Raw genomic sequence first — 20,323 nt, 5'->3', positions numbered from 1 at the left:
CAAGCTGGTTAACCGTCGAAGAGAGACTTTCAAGCAACTTAGATGTCGTTTCAGTTGTTTCAATTTTAGCAAGCTTTTTAAAGGTGACAACATGCTTTGCAGAAAGTACATGTATTGCAGCCAGTATACTCGCATTAGCATCACCATCTTCTGATCCTCTTTCCTCCTGTCGCTTAGATTTTTTAGCCAACAGTTTCATAGGTGTATCAGGTAGAGGAGTAGCCTTTGTAGTTTTATTCTTGCTTGCCAGAGTCCTGATCGTTCACCACTGTTTGCACTGGGAGCGAGCAACCTTACATTAAATGATTGCTTTCCTCTCTTTTTTTGATTTACCCATATAAATCAAATTCTGCAGAAGTCTGTGCAAAGGAGAAAGAAATGGTACCAAACAAGTTATTTCACCACATCTCCACAAGTTTCTTAACAGCCCTCTGAAACATGTCCACCTATAGCACCGCCATCTTGACTACAGCACCTATCATCCTCTGCACACCACATATTCACTGCACGTAACAAGTCACACGATCACAAACACCTGAACCACGTTAATGCACAATGAACAGTAGTATTTAAGTCATGTTTGTATAGTGCTCTTTTTCTATTGTCTGTTGCAAGTAGTGTTGCTGTCGGATTGTCTTATCCTTGCCATGTTCATTTGTCTATTCTGTTTGTTACATAGCCCTAGTCCTTGTTCTTGTGTGTTTCACAATTAATAAAAGACCCTGCACTTGTTTTATATTATTGAAATTAATTAAAGAATATGAAAAATAAACATACTTACAGTTATGTTCTCTGGCACTGGACTCAAACAGTGGCAAGAAAAAGTATGTGAAACTTTTGGAATTTCATGGTTTTCTGCATAAATTTGTCATAAAATGGGATCTGATCTTCATCTAAGTCAAGGGTATTGAAAAATATAATGTGTCCAAAATAAAAACCACAAAATGAATTCTGATCCCTCATGTCTTTATTGAACACACCCATTGAACATTCAAAATGGCAGTGGAAAAAGTAAGTTAACCCTTAGAATTAATAACTGGTTGACCCCCTCTTGGCAGCAATAACATCAACTATGTACTTCCTGTAGCTGTGGATCAGACCTGCACATCGTTCAGGAGGAATTTTAGCCCATTCTTCCGGGCAGAACTGCTTTAGCTCGGTCAAATTCTTTGGACGTCTCATGTGTATGGCTCTCTTCAAGTCATTCCATAGCATCTCTATAGCGTTGAGGTCTGGGCTCTGACTCCGCCACTCCAAAAGGTGGATTTTGGTTTTCTGAAGCCATTCTGTTGTGGACTTGCTCCGGTGTTTTGGGTCGTTGTCCTGTTGCATCACCCAACTTCTACACAGTTTCAGCTGAAGTACAGACATTCTCACATTATCCTGAAGAATTGTCTGATATACTTGGGAATTCATCTTCCCCTCAATGATTGCACGCTGGCCAGGCCCTGATGCAGCAAAGCAGGCCCAAATCATGATGTTTCCTCCACCATACTTTACATTTGACATGATGTTTTCATGATGATATGCCGTGCCCTTTCTACACCAGATGTAGTGCTGTGTGGTTTTTCCAAATAGTTCAGTCTTATACTATAAGATACTATAAGATATAATCCTATACTGCTGTGGAGTGTCAATGTGCTGTTTTACAAACTTCAGGCGTGCAGCAATGTTCTTTTCAGTAAGCAGTGGCTTCCTTCGTGGTGTCCTGCCAGAGATACCCTGCTTGTTCAATGTTTTACGTATTGTAGACTCATGAACAGAGGTGTTAGCCAGTTCCAATGATGCCTTCAAATCTTTAGCTGTCATTCGGGGTTGTTTCTTTGCCTCATTGATGAGTCTTCGATGTGCTCTTGGTGTCATTTTGACTGGGTGCCCAATTCTTGGTAGAGTAGCAGTCCCAAAGTTTCTCCATTTGTAGAATGTTTGCCTAACTGTTTCAGAAGACTTTGAAATCACTTAGTGACCCTTGCCAGCTTTATGTAAATCAACAATTGTTGATCGTAGATCCTCTGAAAGCTCTTTTTGGCAAGGCATGGCTCACATAAGTGTGTGCTTCTTGTGCAGCGCAAACTCCAAAAGTTAGAGGGGTTTTTATCAGTCAAAGTAGCTGTAGTCCACACCTCCAAACTCATTTTCTCAAGGAGACTCCAGGTGTGCTAAAACCTGACTCCAATTAGCTTTTTTCAGGTCATTAACTCAGTGGTTCACATATGAGCACTATGAGGTTTTTTTGGTTGTTCTCAATAAAGACATAAAAGATCAGAATTTTTTTTGTGTGTGTGTGTTATTATTTTAGACACATTATATTTGTCAATACCCTTGACTTAGATGAAGATCAGATCACATTTTATAAAAAAAAAATAAATAAAATTATGCAGAAAACCATGAAATTCCAAGGATCACATACTTTTTCTTGCCACTGTATTTTCCCCCTTCTTTCTCTTAACAGTAGGGTCTGATGTTAAAATTTTGTGTCTTGGGTTAAAATAGAAATATATACATTATTTATTTATTGATAATAACGAGCTGAATCAGTTAAGAAATAAATGTATTTAAAAGATATGTTTGCAATTACATCCAAAACATTGTAGTGCTGTAATCCATAGGTGATGAATTTGCAGACAGACTTAGTATACCATGGAGCACATTTGAAGCAAAACATATCTTTCATATTGTTTATTTATTGAAGGCATAATCATTACAAATTATGATAATCTGATATTGTGGACAGATGATAAAACCTGGAACATTTAGAATATGGATTTGAAAAAGGGTTTTATATATATATATATATATATATATATATATATATATATATATATATATATATATATATATATATATATATCTGACAAAAATCTAAAATGATTAAACCAGTGATTAAATAAATTGTAGTATCTATATATCTGTATAACAATTACAGTATCTGTGTCACCATTACAGTAGCTGATATTATCGTAAGTATCAGTAGTAACTGTTATAATGATGTACTGAATCTTTACACATGTAAAATATAAATGCATGTTATTTTTTGTATATATTACAAAAAAGTAACATTAAGCTCAGTGTAAGGCTGGTGCCAAGATGTCTGAACCTAGAGAGAACTACTCTCTGAGGACAAAGGACGACTTTGAGAACGAACACTCCATCTTTCTCCCACAGAATTAGCATCCACACCTGAGATAGCACATCATGCTGCATGGAGCCTGGAAGATCCTCTCTTCCTCTCTCCTCCACACCCTTCTATTTCTCTGTATTGAGATCACCTCAAAAATTACCATCTCCATCGGAGTCAGCCTTTAAGATCCTCACTTCCTCTCTCCCCACACCCTTCTATTTCTCTGTATTGAGAGCACCTTAAACACACCCAAGGTCTATATACATTACATAACATGTTTTAATGTGAATAAGATGTTGACTATACATGTTTACTATATTATACAAAAGGTCTCAGTGCAACTGGAAAATATGGCCTCATTCCCTCAACAGCAGTTCAAATAAAAACATTACATGCCGTTAAAGGCATACTCACCCAGGGTCCCTCAGTCAAATTACCTCCTGTATGTAAATAAGGGACATCCTTCCACAAACATCAAATTATAATCACAAACAGCACCTTTTGGTGGACCTCAGAACATCTGGGTATTTAGGGGAGAGCTGGCCAAAGATTCAGAGGAATCTGTCTCCTGCACGATCACTGTGTGTAGTTTTTTCTCTACCAGGTATGTAAGTGTTATCTCTCTTATGTTGTATTATTATGTTTTGAATTTGATTGGAATGTAATGTTGCATGTAATTCTTTTGATTTATTATTATTAATAGTAGTGTTGGATTTGTATGTTTTCATACCTGGTTAAATAAATTATTAGACTTGATTATATTCTGAATTACTCTGAATTTATTGTCTGTAGTAAATTACGGTAAGTCCTTGTTACAGCAAATCTGCGACCAGGTTAGTACAGGCTAACAATTTGGCATTAAGTTAAGTGTACTTAGAGTGTACAGACTCGATAGGAAATATCCATTTAGGACAACATAAAATTGATCGACCAAGTCTAAATAGGATGAAGTCTAATATGAATAATTAAGAATTAAATACAACATCGAGGTTTTTACAGTTGGAGTCAGATTTAATTTAAGAGAGAGTCAAGCAGAATTAGGAACGACAAATTTAAATATATTCACATCGCTTCATAAGACAGGAACACACGGGAACCCTTCTACCACGTCATTGGATACCATCGTTGGACCAATGAGTGGACCCCTACACTCAGTTTTTCTGTTTCTTTTCAAAATGCAACACTTTTTCTAGCAAATTATTAGCAACCATACAGTGCCTTGTAGAATTGTTGGCAAATGAGTAAGAAATTATATTTATATAACACATACAAACATGCATTTAAACATTTATTTAACCCTGTATATCCCTGTAGAATTAGTTAGTTAAAGGGTTGATATTTGCTTAAAACAAATCTATGTATAATAAAATCAGTGAAAAGGTCAATTACAAGATGACGCTAAAGTGACACCAAAAGTACACTGTATGGCCAAAAGTATGTGGACACGTGACAATCACACCCAAATGTGCTTGTCATAATCCCATTCCCATGAAGTTAGTCTATTTTTCAGGTATAACAGCCTCCTGTCTTCTGGGAAGGCTTTTCACTAGATTTTGGACTGTGGCTTTGGGGTTTTGTGCTCATTCAGCAGTTAGAACATTAGTGAGATCAGGCGCTAATGCTGGGTGAGGAAGTCTGAGGTGCAGTCAGAATTCCATTTCATCCCAAATGTGTTCAGTGGGGTGAAGCTGAGGGCTCTGTGCAGTCCAAGTTTCTAACTTCTAACTTTGCGACAACAGTTTGGGAAAGGTTTGCATATGGGTGTGATGTCAAGGTGTCCACATGCATTTGACCACTTAGTATAAATCTCTAATAATGTCAACCATTTGGTGGTGCTAAATGACAAAATCAGCAGTGTGGTCTACAGTTTAATATTGGGCCAACATCATATTCCACTAACGATGGGAATTCTGGCTCTTTTTCAGTGAGTCAGATTATTTGTCTCAGCTCACCAAAGAAAGTCGGCTATTTTGGCACCCAAATGGTTTGTTACCAATCTTTTGATCAGGCATTGTTCTTCCTTTCCTAAATTCGGCTGAAATTGTTCACACTGTATATTATAAAATCATTAACGAATACAGTAAGCATTCCTGCATTAATATTATTGTACCCAGTAATCCTAATAACTGATCACCTCCACAATTACACTTGACTACATATAGTACATCTTCAACAAGCACCAGTGCAGATGCTGATTTCATACATTGACACGTCTCAGCATTCAGGCTAACAAATGGTTCACATGTTAAAAAAGAGGTTTCCATGGAAGCAATTTGATTAAATTATACTGCAAGAGAAGTGGAATTGCCTACATCGAGAAAAAGACATAAAGGATTATAATATATATGAGTTAGCTCTTATATAAAAGAGCCGTCTCAAAGAACCAACTCTTTCACAAACAACACATCACTACTTCTCATGGTTACTTTTTATACATCACAAGCTCTGCAAGAAAACTAGTGCATTGTTTTTAACACGAAGCCCCGGATCTTTATTGCAATCTATATCATTAATCTGCTGAGATCTGTACCAATCGCTGTCTTATTTACATCTTATTACACTTATTAGTAAGTATACAAAGTACGAATGCAAAGTAAATGTAATTTAGTGTAGCGCTTTTTAAAGGTGAACTGTTTATATATTAAATGAAAGTCAACAGACTATATTACTGTTTACAGGGCTTAAAAGAAATGTTAAAAATATTGCGACTATGGCTTTCCATCATTACACATTAGGCTATATTTTTAGCATGTCTAAGCAATACAACAAAGATAATTAACGCCATTAATTATCTTAAGAAATAATCCAGCATCATAGACATCAAAATGCGACAAAATAGGTTTTACTCTATGAGCAAATATGAGTTTCAGTTATTAAAATGGGATCTCAAATCACCAGTCAGTGTCTGAACACATTTCAATAACTAAAGTTCATACGTGCCTCTTTGACATTTTCTTCGTTTCTGTATCTGCCATTTAAAGGGTGACGTCTGTGTGCATGTAACATAACATTTTATATGAAAAGTTTGCACACTGTCATATCAGATCTTGCCAGCAGAACCCATTTAGTTACAGCAAATAATAATTAAATATGCATGTTGGTGAATACAGCATGCCAACCTTTCTACTTGATTGTGTATTCTAAGCTTGTCTAAACATTACTATAAGCTGCAGCAGCTATAAGAGAAAGTTAATGAAAGTTAACGCTCTAAGTTCTAAGCAAGTTTTCTATTTCTATGAAAATTGCCAATTATACCAAAAGTCAAAATGTCTGTTAATGTACTTTCCCCCATATGCAAGTGAGGACTTTGTGAATAATCGGAATGGCACGGTGTGCTCCTGAAAATTATCTCAGGGTTAGGGACACCTGACTCTGACACCTTACACTACACATAAGATAAAACGTAACTTTGCAGTTAATGTTCAAATTGTAGAGCAGAGTGATCACTCTTCACTTAGAGCATTTGTGCTTTCTCCGGCTCCCTGAGCCCCTGCTTCCTCCAACATCTTCTGATAGTTGCTTTTAAAGAACCCAGCCTAGGAGTGATAGAAAAGTTCAACCAACATATTGCAGAGCCCAGAATATCTGAAGGTTTTCAGAGCATATGCAATATCTCACAAAAGTGAGTACACCCCTCACATTTGTGTAAATATTTGATTATATCTTTTCATGTGACAACACTGAAGAAATGACACTTTGCTACAATGTAAAGTAGTGAGTGTACAGCTTGTGTAACAGTGTAAATTTGCTGTCCCCTCAAAATAACTCAACACACAGCCATTAATGTCTAAACCGCTGGCAACAAAAGTGAGTACACCCCTAAGTGAAAATGTCCAAATTGGGCCCAACTAGCCATTTTCCCTCCCCGGTGTCATGTGACTTGTTAGTGTTACAAGGTCTCAGGTGTGAATGGGGAGCAGGTGTGTTAAATTTGGTGTCATCGCTCTCACACTCCCTCATACTGGTCACTGGAAGTTCAACATGGCAGCTCATTGCAAAGAACTCTCTGAGGATCTGAAAAAAAGAATTGTTGCTCTACATAAAGATGGCCTAGGCTATAAGAAGATTGGCCAGACCCTGACACTGAGCTGCAGCACAGTGGCCAAGACCATACAGCGGTTTAACAGGACAGGTTCCACTCAGAACACGCCTCGCCATGGTCGACCAAAGAAGTTGAGTGCACGTGGTAAGCGTCATATCCAGAGGTTGTGTTTGGGAAATAAACGTATGAGTGCTGCCAGCATTGCTGCAGAGGTTGAAGGGGTGGGGGGTCAGCCTGTCAGTGTTCAGACCATGCGCCGCACACTGCATCAAATTGGTCTGCATGGCTGTCGTCCCAGAAGGAAGCCTCTTCTAAAGATGATGCACAAGAAAGCCCACAAACAGTTTGCTGAAGACAAGCAGACTAAGGACATGGATTACTGGAACCATGTCCTGTGGTCTGATGAGACCAAGATAAACTTATTTGGTTCAGATGGTGTCAAGCGTGTGTGGTGGCAACCAGGTGAGGAGTACAAAGACAAGTGTGTCTTGCATACAGTCAAGCATGGTGGTGGGAGTGTCATGGTCTGGGGCTGCATGAGTGCTGCCGGCACTGGGGAGCTACAGTTCATTGAGGGAACCATGAATGCCAACATGTACTGTGACATACTGAAGCAGAGCATGATCAGTATGCAGTATTCCAGCATGATAACGACCCCAAACACACCTCCAAGACGACCACTGCCTTGCTAAAGAAGCTGAGGGTGAAGGTGATGGACTGGCCAAGCATGTCTCCAGATCTCCAAACGGAAGGCGGAGGATCACAAGGTCTCTAACATCCACCAGCTCCGTGATGTCGTCATGGAGGAGTGGAAGAGGACTCCAGTGGCAACCTGTGAAGCTCTGGTGAACTCCATGCCCAAGAGGGTTAAGGCAGTGCTGGAAAATAATGGTGGCCACCCAAAATATTGACACTTTGGGCCCAATTTGGACATTTTCACTTAGGGGTGCACTCACTTTTGTTGCCAGCGGTTTAGACATTAATGGCTGTGTGTTGAGTTATTTTGAGGGGACAGCAAATTTACACTGTTACACAAGCTGTACACTCACTACTTTACATTGTAGCAAAGTGTCATTTCTTCACTCAGTTGAGTAACTCAGATATTTACAAAAATGTGAGGGGTGTACTCACTTTTGTGAGATACTGTATGTCTTGAAATTTAAAAAAAAATAGTTTTTTTTTTTTTTTTTTTTAACATTTTTAATGATTATCTGTAATCTGTACTGACCTTGTAGAGGCCTGCAGTGATAAGAGCCAGAAGCACAAGACCTCCTACAACACCTCCAATTGTCTCCTTAAGTGGGAATTTCTCCTCATACACCTCCACCTGGGTATTAATCTGCACAGTAACAATAACAGGTCACTCTGGCAAGTGAAATCAGAATCTCCAAGATAAATTTTTACAAAAGTGGACATAATGAGATCCAATACCGTGTAGACTCATAAAGTAACAGGAAATATGCAATTTTATGCAGCCATTAGAAGCTCTCTCCCTAAAGAGAGCGATGCAGCAGTGCTTTAATTCTTTAGTCTGTCCAGCTCTCTCTCCTCCACATCTGTACTCTCTGCTACATGGATCATTTTCCAAAGCTATATATTTCATGCTTTCAATACTGCCATCAGTGCCACCATGCTCGTTATCTCTTAGAATGATGTCTAGCTGTAACTCAGCATTGTATTCTGGAACTTTGAGTCCAATTGTTCTACTTTTGAGTACAAAAGTTGTCCTATAACATCTGTATCCTAGCGGTTTTATACCAACTCTCACCACCAGAGGTCCATGAAAGTCATGTGACTTTAAACTTGTTTATTTTAATGGCAGCGTTTAAATTATATTAAAGTGCTCAGTTTCACCATTTAATAACTGATAAACTATCAATAGTAACTATAAATATAAAATATTTGAAAATAAAAACTAGAGTAAACAGGTAAAGCATAGCTCATCAGATGGTTTAAATAGGGTCTTAACTAGTTGGTGTACCTTGCCAGTAGGTGCAGTGTTTACAGAATCAGAGAAGTAGATATATGTCGTTTTGTTATAGTCCAGTGTTGCTGTACTGACCAGCTCGAACACTGCTGATCGCAATCCGGTCTAAAAGTGAGAAGGTGTACAGAAATGATTAATGATACAGAGAGGTAGAAAATATGGACAATTGGTGGAAATATCAGTAATACATGACATCATAAATATACCTGTTCAATCCATCCAGAGCTGACATCACCAGAGATGGTGTAGAATTTTGTCTGCTTTCTAATGAGATTTGCAGGACATTTAAACACTCTGCACACAGCTACGGAGCAATTCTAAAACCCAGAGAGTTTCCACATACCACAAATCAATTCATTAATGATAGTAATGCATTTCAAGGGAAAAGCTGGAGAAGACAATTCAGAAAATGTTTGGTGATTATACAAAGGCATAAAAGTTACTCACCACATCAGGTTGTTTTTGCAGAGCTGCCACAAAATCATGGATTGTTGGTGGCTCATCTTTGTCTGTGTTGCAGCCTTGAATCTAAGAAACACAGTAACAAGTTCCAGAGTTGCTGGTCGTTATTCTTCAATTCTAAACTGTTTTTTTCTTTTCCATCTGATTCACACACCATTTTTTAAAAATCCTTAAACAGTTTTGTTTCTGTAGCACTTTTATCAGTTGAGACTGTCACGAAGCCATTTTAGAGAAATCTTGATGTAAATTTAGATCTCAAATGAACAAGCCAGAGGTGATAGTAGCGAGGAAAAACTCCCTGATATGACATGAGGAAGAAACTATGAGAGATACCAGACTCCAAAGTGTCTAGTATCCAATTGAGATTAAACACTGAATAAACTGAGACTTGAGCATATGCATGTTTTTGCAAATTTTTACATGTGGGACAATCCACAGCAGCAGAAGGTGAGTCACTAGTGCAGAAATCTCAGAGTACAGCATCATAATCTTCAGTTCTCTATGTGAACCATCTGAAGTGTCTATGTAGAAGTCTGGTTCCTTATCAGGAACAGTCATAATTAGAATCCTGTAAGGAGCTAAAAACCCTTAATTATCCAACAAACCTTTGAAACCCCATTTTTCCCTAAGAGTGTGACTAACTAGCAGTAGTTTCTTAGCTATGTACCTTAGTAGAAGCTAACTAAACTATATCACCTAAAAATGATGCTGACTGTCTGTAGTTTGTGCACATTTATACATTTCGTTGTTCCAGTGTTTTTTTGTTTGTTTGTTTGTTTGTTTGTTTTTTTATGTTGGCATCCTACACTGGGGCCTGTCCCAAATCCAGTAACAGAGGTCAGGATGAATAATACATTACATAATTAACGACCATGAACAATTCACCACAAAGCCACCAGAGGGCACCCTCATACATAACTTATTCTTAACACAATGTCCTGTGTTTGTGTGTTTGTGCATACCCGTTTAGTTTCTCCTTTAAATGATCAAACACAGGAAATGAGTGGAATAACAGAAGAAGTCAAAAATATGTGGGAGGGTCCATCTTGTTCCATCTTGGACCACTAGAGGGCACCCCTGTTCTCCATGTAGAACTTATTTTTCTGTTGTCTCCCTCCATTTTCAGTGTAAGTATACTCATGTGTTGCTTAATTTCCTGCCTGGTTAGTGCTCTATTAAAGTTATTTAAGTACTCGTGCCAGGTTATGTTTGAGTTTCTGGTTTTCTTATATTTGTTATGCTTGTGTTATTTGCACTATGTTTTTGATTATTTAGCATTTTTCTTAGTGTTTACTCTAGTTCATTTAGTTCTGATATCCTTGTTCCTAGTGTGTCTACTCCTCATGTTTGTCTCTAAATTTGGTGTCCTTGAACCTGTTCCCTATGTTAACCCAATAAAGAAGCTCTGCACGTGCATCCGCCTCCATGGACTCTCCCTTGTGACCGCTCTGTGGTGGCTTGGCAGGGAAGTCATCATGGTGGGCATGACATTTTTTAATAATAAATAGATTGTCAAAGATTTATAGCTGCAGAAAACCTCAGCAATAATGTCAATCTACAATACCTGCAAGTTGTTATTAGTCCAGATGTCCTTAACTCCTAATTTTATGGGTACTCTGATGAAAATGTTGACACTCAAATCCCTGAGGTCATTCTCCACCTGAGAGGGAGTGAGAATTTAATAATAACATTTTGGTCTTGTAAAAAAAATAATAAATAAATTTAAAAAAAAAAAAAAAACCCACAAGGCATACCAAAGGTTTTCCTAAAATTTTTAATACCTTGAATACTTGGTGGACTGGTTTCGCAAGGTCATTTTTCCCGGAAGTAAAATTAATGTGGATAGTGGAATTCTCATGCCTTGATATGAAATCATATAATGTAAGATGTTACTCACACATAACTAACCAAACTTCAGTAGATACACACAGTTAAAGGCCATTGATGTATACGTGTGTTCTGTTGGTATATTATAATATTTGACAATTTTTTGAAAGATGTAAAAATAAATAAATAATAATAATAATAATAATAATAATAATAATAATAATAATAATAAAAGTACGGCAGACTTCACATTTATAATTATACATATATATTTATTTGAACTATAAATCAGCAAAAGTAAAAAGACTAACCTGATCAACGCAATGTAGATGGCATATTTAACATCAATGGTTTTGTTTTTGAATAGTTCATTGTCAGGTGCATGTTTGTCATTGTCACTGTAAAGATTGGGGTATTTGTATCAGTTCAGAAAACACAATTCTTTTTACAAAATGAACATAGTTTTTGAAGGTAGGTAGGTGATGTGATCCATTCTCTATGTATAGAAATTGCAATTAAATTACCACAACCTGATTTGAAAAGAATAGGCTTTACTTATCTTATTTAGCAATCTTTAGGCCAGACCTACTTAATGTATGTTGTTGTTTTTTTCCCAGGACTGTGTGGACAAAAATAATCTAATATTTTTAAACCAAACCTGAGCCACTTTCGTATGTGGTTCTAGATCAGATGCATATCCATGTGACACGAATAAGTCAGATTGTAATTCTTGTGACTTTTTCCCACTTTTTACTCTGTTGTTGTCATTACCCAGGGTCAGCAGCATGACAAAACAACAACAAAAAAGCACAGCAATAGCAGTGGATCTATCCATCTTGACTGTTATTTTGGGGAACATAATCAATTGCTACCGAAACGGAGTAGTGTTCAAAACAATTACCCAAGAATGGCAAAGTTTGGTCAAAAATGAATGTGTCTACAATGCCACTAACTCTCACTCACTCACTCACTCAGTAATTGCTCTATCCTTGTCAGGGTCACAGTGGATCCAGAGTCTATCCTGCAGGAATACACCCTGGATGGGATGTCAGTCCATAGCAGGACACCATGCACACACACATTCATACACTTGTTTACACCTAGCGGCAATTCAGACTGGCCAACCCGCCTAATGCCATATTTTTGAAAGATGGATGGAAACTGGAGAACCCAGAGGAACCACATGGACACAGAGAGCATATGCACAGAAACTCCACACAGTCAATAACTCAAGCTCAGGATTGAACCTGGGACAGCTACTCGCTTTGCCACCGTGCTGCCTGACAAAGAAATACTGTCGCATAGAAATACTCTGTGAATCCCTCCAGTCCATGGTCCCACCATTGCTGGCTCCTCTCCCAGACCCACACATCACGTAGCGCAGCAATGCCAGCAATAGCTGCGAAAACTAGTCATCGCATCTTTTTTTCCAACTTCTTAAACTGTACAGCTGACAAGCTGTTTGGTGACTTCCAGAGCAAACCAGTCTTGGGCTATTAGTGTATTCATTTGTTGCTTCTTTTATGGTAGACTGTCTCACAAAGAAGATTTTTTTTTTTTTATAGTTTGTGATGAAGAAAAAATTTATATTGATGAGCACATGCAGGGTGTTTTGGGGAACAGGTGCATTATGATTATAGACAGATACTGGTAACTTACATTTACAAATGTGAACAGTCAAAATAGACTGATCCAATCTAATCACGGGGAAAAAAAACCCCTGAATTTTGCAAATGAAGTTGTAATGGGAATGTAGCCTGTGTGTCCTTATTGGACAGAAGACATTCCATTCATTTTAATGCACAGAGATACAATCCACCATGTGGAATGTGCTGGTTAATATAATAATATAATACAAGAACTCACCTGGAAGCAGATGCAGTGAATGTCACCATCCTGTCAAAGTTACTGTCTTTGTTTATGTTATATGTAACATCGAAGATAGCCTATGGAGGTAATACAGGATTTGAGGTATTGCATAATTTCAGATGTTACCCTAAAGAGAAAACAATGTAAGTCCTTTGTGAATGTATTAAATAACTCTAATTTATTTGCTAATTCTAATATTTACTGTCAATAATCACAAATCTACTTTTCTATCCTAGACATAGCTTGAAACTCAATCCCCACCATTCCTCCTACTATAAAATACCTAAAAAAAAAAAAAAAAGAAGAAATACTAAAAGAAGTATGAACTCATTTGGACTCACCAAGCCATTATTCTTGAAGATGGGTTTACTGATGAGACAAGTCGTCTCCCCCAGTGCAGCTTTTTCATCACTATCCACAGATACACACTCCAGTCTGCCCTTCTCAGACAGAAAACAAGACAGGCATTTTTCCAGTTTGCTCCTCAGAGTCCAGTCCAATCACATAGAAATATAATAAAATGAAATGAAGCGGCATTTCTACTGACCAAATATATTTAAATTGTTTAAGTCATCGCATTGTAACAATTCCCTTGAAGGATATATCATTCATTAACACTCGTTTTGAAGTCCGTATACACTGAGCCTTCATAGCACATTCATAAGAACTGCATAAATACTTTAGAAAGCATAATGTTTAAAAGTTTTTGTATGGCTTATCATGACCTTAGGGTATACAGTATCTGGAGAAAGGATCAAATGCATAGCAGCTTATAATATTAACATCACATTAACATTAGATTAGTGCATTACGTGTGAGATTAATAGTTATCAGTATTGATGTTCTTTATTTTCATGTTATTAGCTTGTCTTTACTAATGCTAATTATGTATTTGGTTTTACAAATTTGAATAAAAGCCAGAGGTAGTGACACTACCAGAATACCTCTTTGTGCACATACATATGCATGCTGAAACCATAAAGTGGTAGACGAACAGTTGCTGTCAGCTGTGGTACAATGCAACACCTGCTGGTCAGTCTAAATAATACCATAGGACATGTACCATGCATGACATAACATGCTGCAGGCTCACCTTCACTGGAATCTACAAGGTCAGTTGACTGACAAAGTTGGGTGATATAACCTTTGGGCAGACATTCCAGACTGAAACACAACCTCACCTCAGTGTCATCTGGCCAAGAATGCATGCAAGGCATGCCTAATGCCAGAGTATGCCAGTAATACCCTTTTCAGTTGAGCTTACTACATAGGCTCATAATGGGGGCTCTTAAGGGACTCCAGCATGAGAGAGGCCCAACCCCTTTGCTCTTAGGGGATTATGATGAATGAAGGCACCTCACCCCTCAAAAAGTTAATAATAAAGTAATAAGTCTATGAGTCTCCAGAGAAATGTTATCCACTCTTCTGTAGTGGTGCGCTGTGTTGTGACTTCAGTGTAGATAGGAAACTGTCACTGTCTACCACGAGGAAAGGTTAATATCTTGGGAATTGGACAATGAGGCAACTCAATAAGCTGAACACCATTCACAGCACAGCTTCTATCTAAAGCCTTCTTGCATTCAGGAGTGTTAGGTCCGAGTCATCAGTTGACAATTGAGCGCAAGGCACCAGATCCAGAGAAACCTGAGAGACCTGGCTGAGGGACTCGTATCTAACTATCCATCTAGAGGCCACAAGGCAGGACTCTGGAATTTGAAAAAAGGTTCACCTGTGCCTCACCAAACCTTTCCTAGTTACTACTACTAGGTGCATCCCTCACTCCCCTGGACAACTGTCCCAGCACCAACAGGTGAGGTGCTGTCAGTAAGGCACCTGAGGAGATTCTGGGCAATGTGGAGAAAGCTGATCAACCTTGTACTGCCCTTATATCATTGATTTAAGCCTTACCATCACACTATTGTTTGAGCTGGCCAATATAGCAATGTTTCACAACTGTTAAGAAGAAGACCTACTCCATCTCCTTATTGCACCACATAGCTCCCCATGTTGTATGGTAATGATTTCTATCTGGTGCACCGCTCCCAATAGGACACCTTTTGTTCATAGTTTTCTACATCTCCAGCAAACCAGTGTTTAGACACATTTCCACATTTGGAATTGGAATTTTCAGTGGGTGTGAAGCCTTACGGTTTGCCAGCTGATCTTGTGAGTGCTGAGTGGTGTTATTTCTGGATTGCTATTTTCTGTATGACCCTACTTTGAAAGGTCCACAAATCCAAAATGCGATCCAAAACCTAGTCAAAATTCAAGGCAAGGACAAAATACCACACTTCAAATAAATCAAGGAAAAATTAGGCAAGTCAAGGCTAAGGCAATTCAATCAATCATTTTCAGTAATCATTTTATCCTGGTGATGGTTGCAGTGTGTCCGTAGCCTATACGAATCCGGTGGGAATAACCCTGGATGGAATGTCAGTCCTTCAACATGCACTTCAAATTCACACACTCATTCACAACTTGGGGCAAATTAGCATAGCCAATACACGTAGCAGCATGTTTGTGGTAGGTGTCAGAAAACCCAAACCCAAAATAACATACAATGAAAATGCAAACTCCAAACAGACAGTAAATCAAGGGATCGGGGACCCTGAAGCTGTGAGGTGGCAACCCTACCACTGTGCCACAGTGCTGCCATAGAAAGTGGTGACTCGGTAGTTAAGTCTTTGGGCTACTGATCAGAAAGTTCGGAGTAAATCACAGCACTGCCGTGCTGCCACTTACCAGAGCTCAAATGTGCTCTGTCTTAATTACAAGTCACTTGAACCTGGAAGAAACCCATGTACACACAGGTATTTCATGCGAAACTCCACAGATAATAACCATATTCAAACTGTGGCCCCTGGAGCTCTGAGGCAGGAACGCTATCCACTGAATCTCTGTGTGTTCCATTCTGATAATAATTCATTATTAATATTCTATTGTATAATATATCATTATACACATACTCTATAATGGTATAACTCAACTTTGAATGTGGCCCAGGATGTATCATTTTTTACACTTGCCTGTTTAGTAGTGAATCTCCTGAAGGAAAGTCCAAACGGGTATTTCAGAATTACTCGACTGTTGTAGGAATTTTCCCCTCTGTTCTCTATGAAGACAGTCACATTCATTTCCTGCATTATTCCAACTTGTATGACTGAGTATCTAAAAAAAAAGGAAAAGTCAAACAAACAAACAAAACACAATGTCAAATCATCCACTTCTCAGGACACTACCCAGGGGCAGTACCTAACCCTAACCCACTCTTTTTTTTACCAATCATCTTACCCAGAAAAGATAAAATCCACTTTGAGATTATCAATGCAGACATTATCGGTTCCACAGTTTATTTCAAAATCCAGCTGTGAAAATAATTTACATAGTTCAGAATCACATGCATGGTCTTATGATAGATTTATATGAATGTGTGAAAAGATATTTCATGTACAAATAAACATATTGGTTAATTATTTTGACATGTTTATTAGTAATAATAAGAAAAAAACTAATGAAAGAGATTATACTGATACTGCTCTAATATGAAAAGCTGTAGACTCTCAGTACTTACATTATGATCTGAGGTGTTCCTCATGTTAGGAGGCAGCATCGGCCGTAAACTTTTCAGTTTTTGACTAGGGAGACCCTCAAATGTATACACTAACTCATTAGATATTGGGTTGAGTGCATCATTGGGGCAGGCCTGTAATGCAGGAGGAAACAAATAGCCACAGCAAGTGAAAGAAACTTATTTATACACTTATTTAAAAACCTGAGTAAGAGTCAAATGATGCATTAATTAATTAAGATATGGACGTGTTGGTTGATGTGCTCACATCCTATCTTAAATACTCATCTTGTATACTCATTTTATATCCTATATCTCCTCATATACCTACTGTTGGACTTATTACACTAGATAAGATGGATGTTAGTACTCTTAGCAAATAAAATATTTTATATGTGTGGAATAATTGATGATGTGCTATTGAATTATTAGAAAATAAGGCCCACCTCATGGTGGTAACGCGAAGCACCATGGCAGAAACACCTCCGGTGTGCGTTATTTTCTAATAATTCTATTTTCTTTATTTTCTAATAATAAAATATTTCAAGACATTTGTCAGGGTCTTGTTCTTAAAACGCTCTTGTGTGTCGAACTAGTTTATTACGCGTCAAAAATCAAAATTTGTTGTTAGATTTGTCTGCTGTGGTGTACAGTAGGCTAACATTTCCAATATTTCAGTTAACTTGGCAAAGTGATATGGAACTGTAATGCGGTCAAGACCACACCGGCCCTATTTTAGCTGTGCATTTACTGAAAAATAATGGCACACTTAAGACTGTGTGTTAGCCAATCACACAGTAAAATCCGTAGTGTTGAATTAACACCTAGAGTGTTTATTTGAGTCCAATGAACTTATATAAACACTGTAGAGTGTGAATTCAAGAATTCAACAGCGCTGTGGTATAAATGAATTGAATCAACTCCAACACATAAAAAGTTGGAATGAAATAGGTCATTAGTCCTGACTCAGGAACAATTATGAAGATATGTCCAGATTATATCCATTACACATAATTAGAAAATACATGAAAATTATTACTGTTTACTAGTAGTTAGTAGCGCTACAGCAAAATGATTACAAAATATTATGGAACAAAATTATAATAAATGTCTTCTAGGATGAATGATGTATAACAGTATGAAAAATATACAATGGGATAAAAAAAAAAGGCAACCCAATAGCATGGTTTTCATAGACCACAGTTTTTTGAAGTATGACGATTTTAAACGTCATATAACACGATAGCAGCAATGCTAGGATCAAATGATTATTTAATTAAGGACTGCTGGAATCCATTTACTGAAATGGATTCTACAAAATTTCATTTTCTTTGATTTTCACAAAAAAAATTTGAACAAAAAAACAAAAACAAAAAAGAGCTATCTTGTTTTAAAAAATTATGGTGTAGGCATAAAAAAAACATGGCTCCTGTACATTATTCATTAAGTCTCCATTATTCATGTTTTAACACAAACTTAATAACATATTTATAAATATAGGTGCAATGTAATAATAACCTGCTTAAAAATCTAATATTTTCATCTATATTAGGCTAGCCTGTTTGCAGCCTTTTTTTGTCACACAACCTTTAGCATTAAATGTGTGCAAATATACACTTTTTAAAGATTTCAAAGGAGCATTTCAAATACCTCTATAAAAAATTCATGCTGATTGCACTTCTCCTGCAGCGACACAGATATCGTGCCAATTAGAACACGGTTCTTCTGTGAAAAGTAGGCCCGGTAGCTTTGTCGTTTGGCATCAAGTTTTATTGTATAGTTTATATTTGCAGTCAAGTCTAAAGAAACAGAAATAACAATCGTAAGCTTTCTGAAGTCGAAGATTTCGTGTGTCATTTTGTGGAAAAGGCCAATAGGTTATGCATTTAAAAATATAGTAAGATATAGGAACCTTCTGTGGCGGTATTTAATCCTTTCATACTGAAACACAATTGTAGTGTGTTTTTCAAAGGACTCGTGCACTCGGTGTCTCTGGTGGGGATTTTGGACGGGTTGTAAGTTACTGTGTTCCACAAGCGCACGATGGGTCTCGATCTGAACATTACACAGAAAAAAAAACACACACACACACACAATGTAAATGTAACATCAAACTAAGACTGACACTGTTTTCTCATTTTGTAGTGTTAAAAATCAAAATTATTTACAAATAAAAACACCCAAAGTTATGAGACTATATTCACCCCTGTTGAGTGGATGTGTACTCACTCCAGTAACACTTAAATTACAACCCCGATTCCAAAAAAGTCTGGACAGTATTGAAAATGCAAAAAAATAAACTAACAAAAAGAGTCATTTGAAAATTCAATTCATTTCATATTGAAGACACATTATTTGGTGTTTTACTTTGTGAATTTTTGAAAATATACACTCATTTCAAATCTGATGACTGCAACACACTCCCAAAATGTTGGGACGGCAGACGGTTTACCACTGTGTAACATCACCTTTTCTTTTAATAACACTTATTAAGCTCTTGGGAACTGAGGGATTGGAGATCACGTGCATTCGGAAGTGGTTTTCGGCCTTGCCTTTTTACGCATCGAGATTTGACCGGATTCCCTGATAGTGTTAATTATATTCTGCACTGTAGAAGGTGAAATGCCCCAAATCCTACTGATTTGTCTTTGGGGAATGTTGTTCTCAAAGTCTTGGATTATTCACTGATGTGTTTGTTGACAGATCGGCAAGCCTTGACCCATCCTTGCACTTGAAGGACTAGACCTTTTTTGGGGGCTCCTTATATACTATGATTAGACGATCGCTTCACCTCTTTATTTCAAGTTGTCACATCGCTATAAGTCCTAACTTGCCCCTGCCCCAACTTTTTTGGAATGTGTTGCATGCATCACTTTCAAAATAAACATTTACCTTTAAAAAAAAAACAACTATGCAGTTGATTAGGTAAAACATCAAATACCTTTATACGTTTTTATATGTTTTCTGTTTAAATACAAGTCAAAGTACATTTACAAATCACTCCTCTTTGTTTTTATTTACATTTTCCATTCTGTCTCATGTTTTTGTCCCAAATTGGGGTTGTCGTTTTGGGGTAACCATTTGCCATCAGAAGCCACATAATTAGCTGAATAGAGTCCATCTGTCTTCAAGTTTCATGTAATCTCAGTATAAATATAGCTGTTACTAGAAGGCCCCTGGGTTTCATGGAGCTGAAGGTGGTTCTACCCAGTATTGACTCACAGAGGTGAATTCTTAAGCATCTAAGAAATGTCGAAAAAAAATGTCACAATAAAAAAATCACCTGAATATATTAGGCAAATTGTGTGAACCAAATGTTAAAAATCCCAGATAAGTCCATATCAATTCGCATTTGAACCATGACAGAATGCAGAAAAGTTTAAGAGGGTGGAATTTCTGTATATTTTATTCAAATAGCATCACGTAAAATATTGTGACACAGTTACT

General features: G+C 37.4%; 1 protein-coding gene across 1 annotated transcript in view; it reads right to left on the bottom strand.

Moving 5' to 3' along the window:
* Window positions 1-4,396: 4,396 nt before the first annotated feature.
* LOC108273638 (integrin alpha-M) overlaps window positions 4,397-20,323 on the bottom strand; it is a 36,005-nt gene continuing 20,078 nt past the window's right edge. Inside the window, exons 16-30 of the mRNA XM_053684917.1 lie at window positions 18,789-18,931; window positions 18,527-18,675; window positions 16,880-17,011; window positions 16,600-16,673; window positions 16,335-16,476; window positions 13,650-13,748; window positions 13,306-13,385; window positions 11,751-11,837; window positions 11,394-11,472; window positions 11,177-11,272; window positions 9,598-9,678; window positions 9,357-9,467; window positions 9,145-9,255; window positions 8,392-8,502; window positions 4,397-6,657 (exon numbers count right to left, since the gene is read on the bottom strand). Of these exons, the coding sequence (XP_053540892.1) occupies window positions 6,565-6,657; window positions 8,392-8,502; window positions 9,145-9,255; window positions 9,357-9,467; window positions 9,598-9,678; window positions 11,177-11,272; window positions 11,394-11,472; window positions 11,751-11,837; window positions 13,306-13,385; window positions 13,650-13,748; window positions 16,335-16,476; window positions 16,600-16,673; window positions 16,880-17,011; window positions 18,527-18,675; window positions 18,789-18,931 (1,588 nt within the window). The 3' untranslated portion in view covers window positions 4,397-6,564. The remainder of the gene's footprint in view (window positions 6,658-8,391; window positions 8,503-9,144; window positions 9,256-9,356; window positions 9,468-9,597; window positions 9,679-11,176; window positions 11,273-11,393; window positions 11,473-11,750; window positions 11,838-13,305; window positions 13,386-13,649; window positions 13,749-16,334; window positions 16,477-16,599; window positions 16,674-16,879; window positions 17,012-18,526; window positions 18,676-18,788; window positions 18,932-20,323) is intronic.

The sequence above is a fragment of the Ictalurus punctatus genome, chromosome 13, assembly GCF_001660625.3.
Source record: "Ictalurus punctatus breed USDA103 chromosome 13, Coco_2.0, whole genome shotgun sequence".
Classification (NCBI taxonomy): domain Eukaryota; kingdom Metazoa; phylum Chordata; class Actinopteri; order Siluriformes; family Ictaluridae; genus Ictalurus; species Ictalurus punctatus.
The sequence above is the reverse complement of the archived record's forward strand: the minus strand, read 5'-3'. Positions and strand labels throughout refer to the sequence as shown.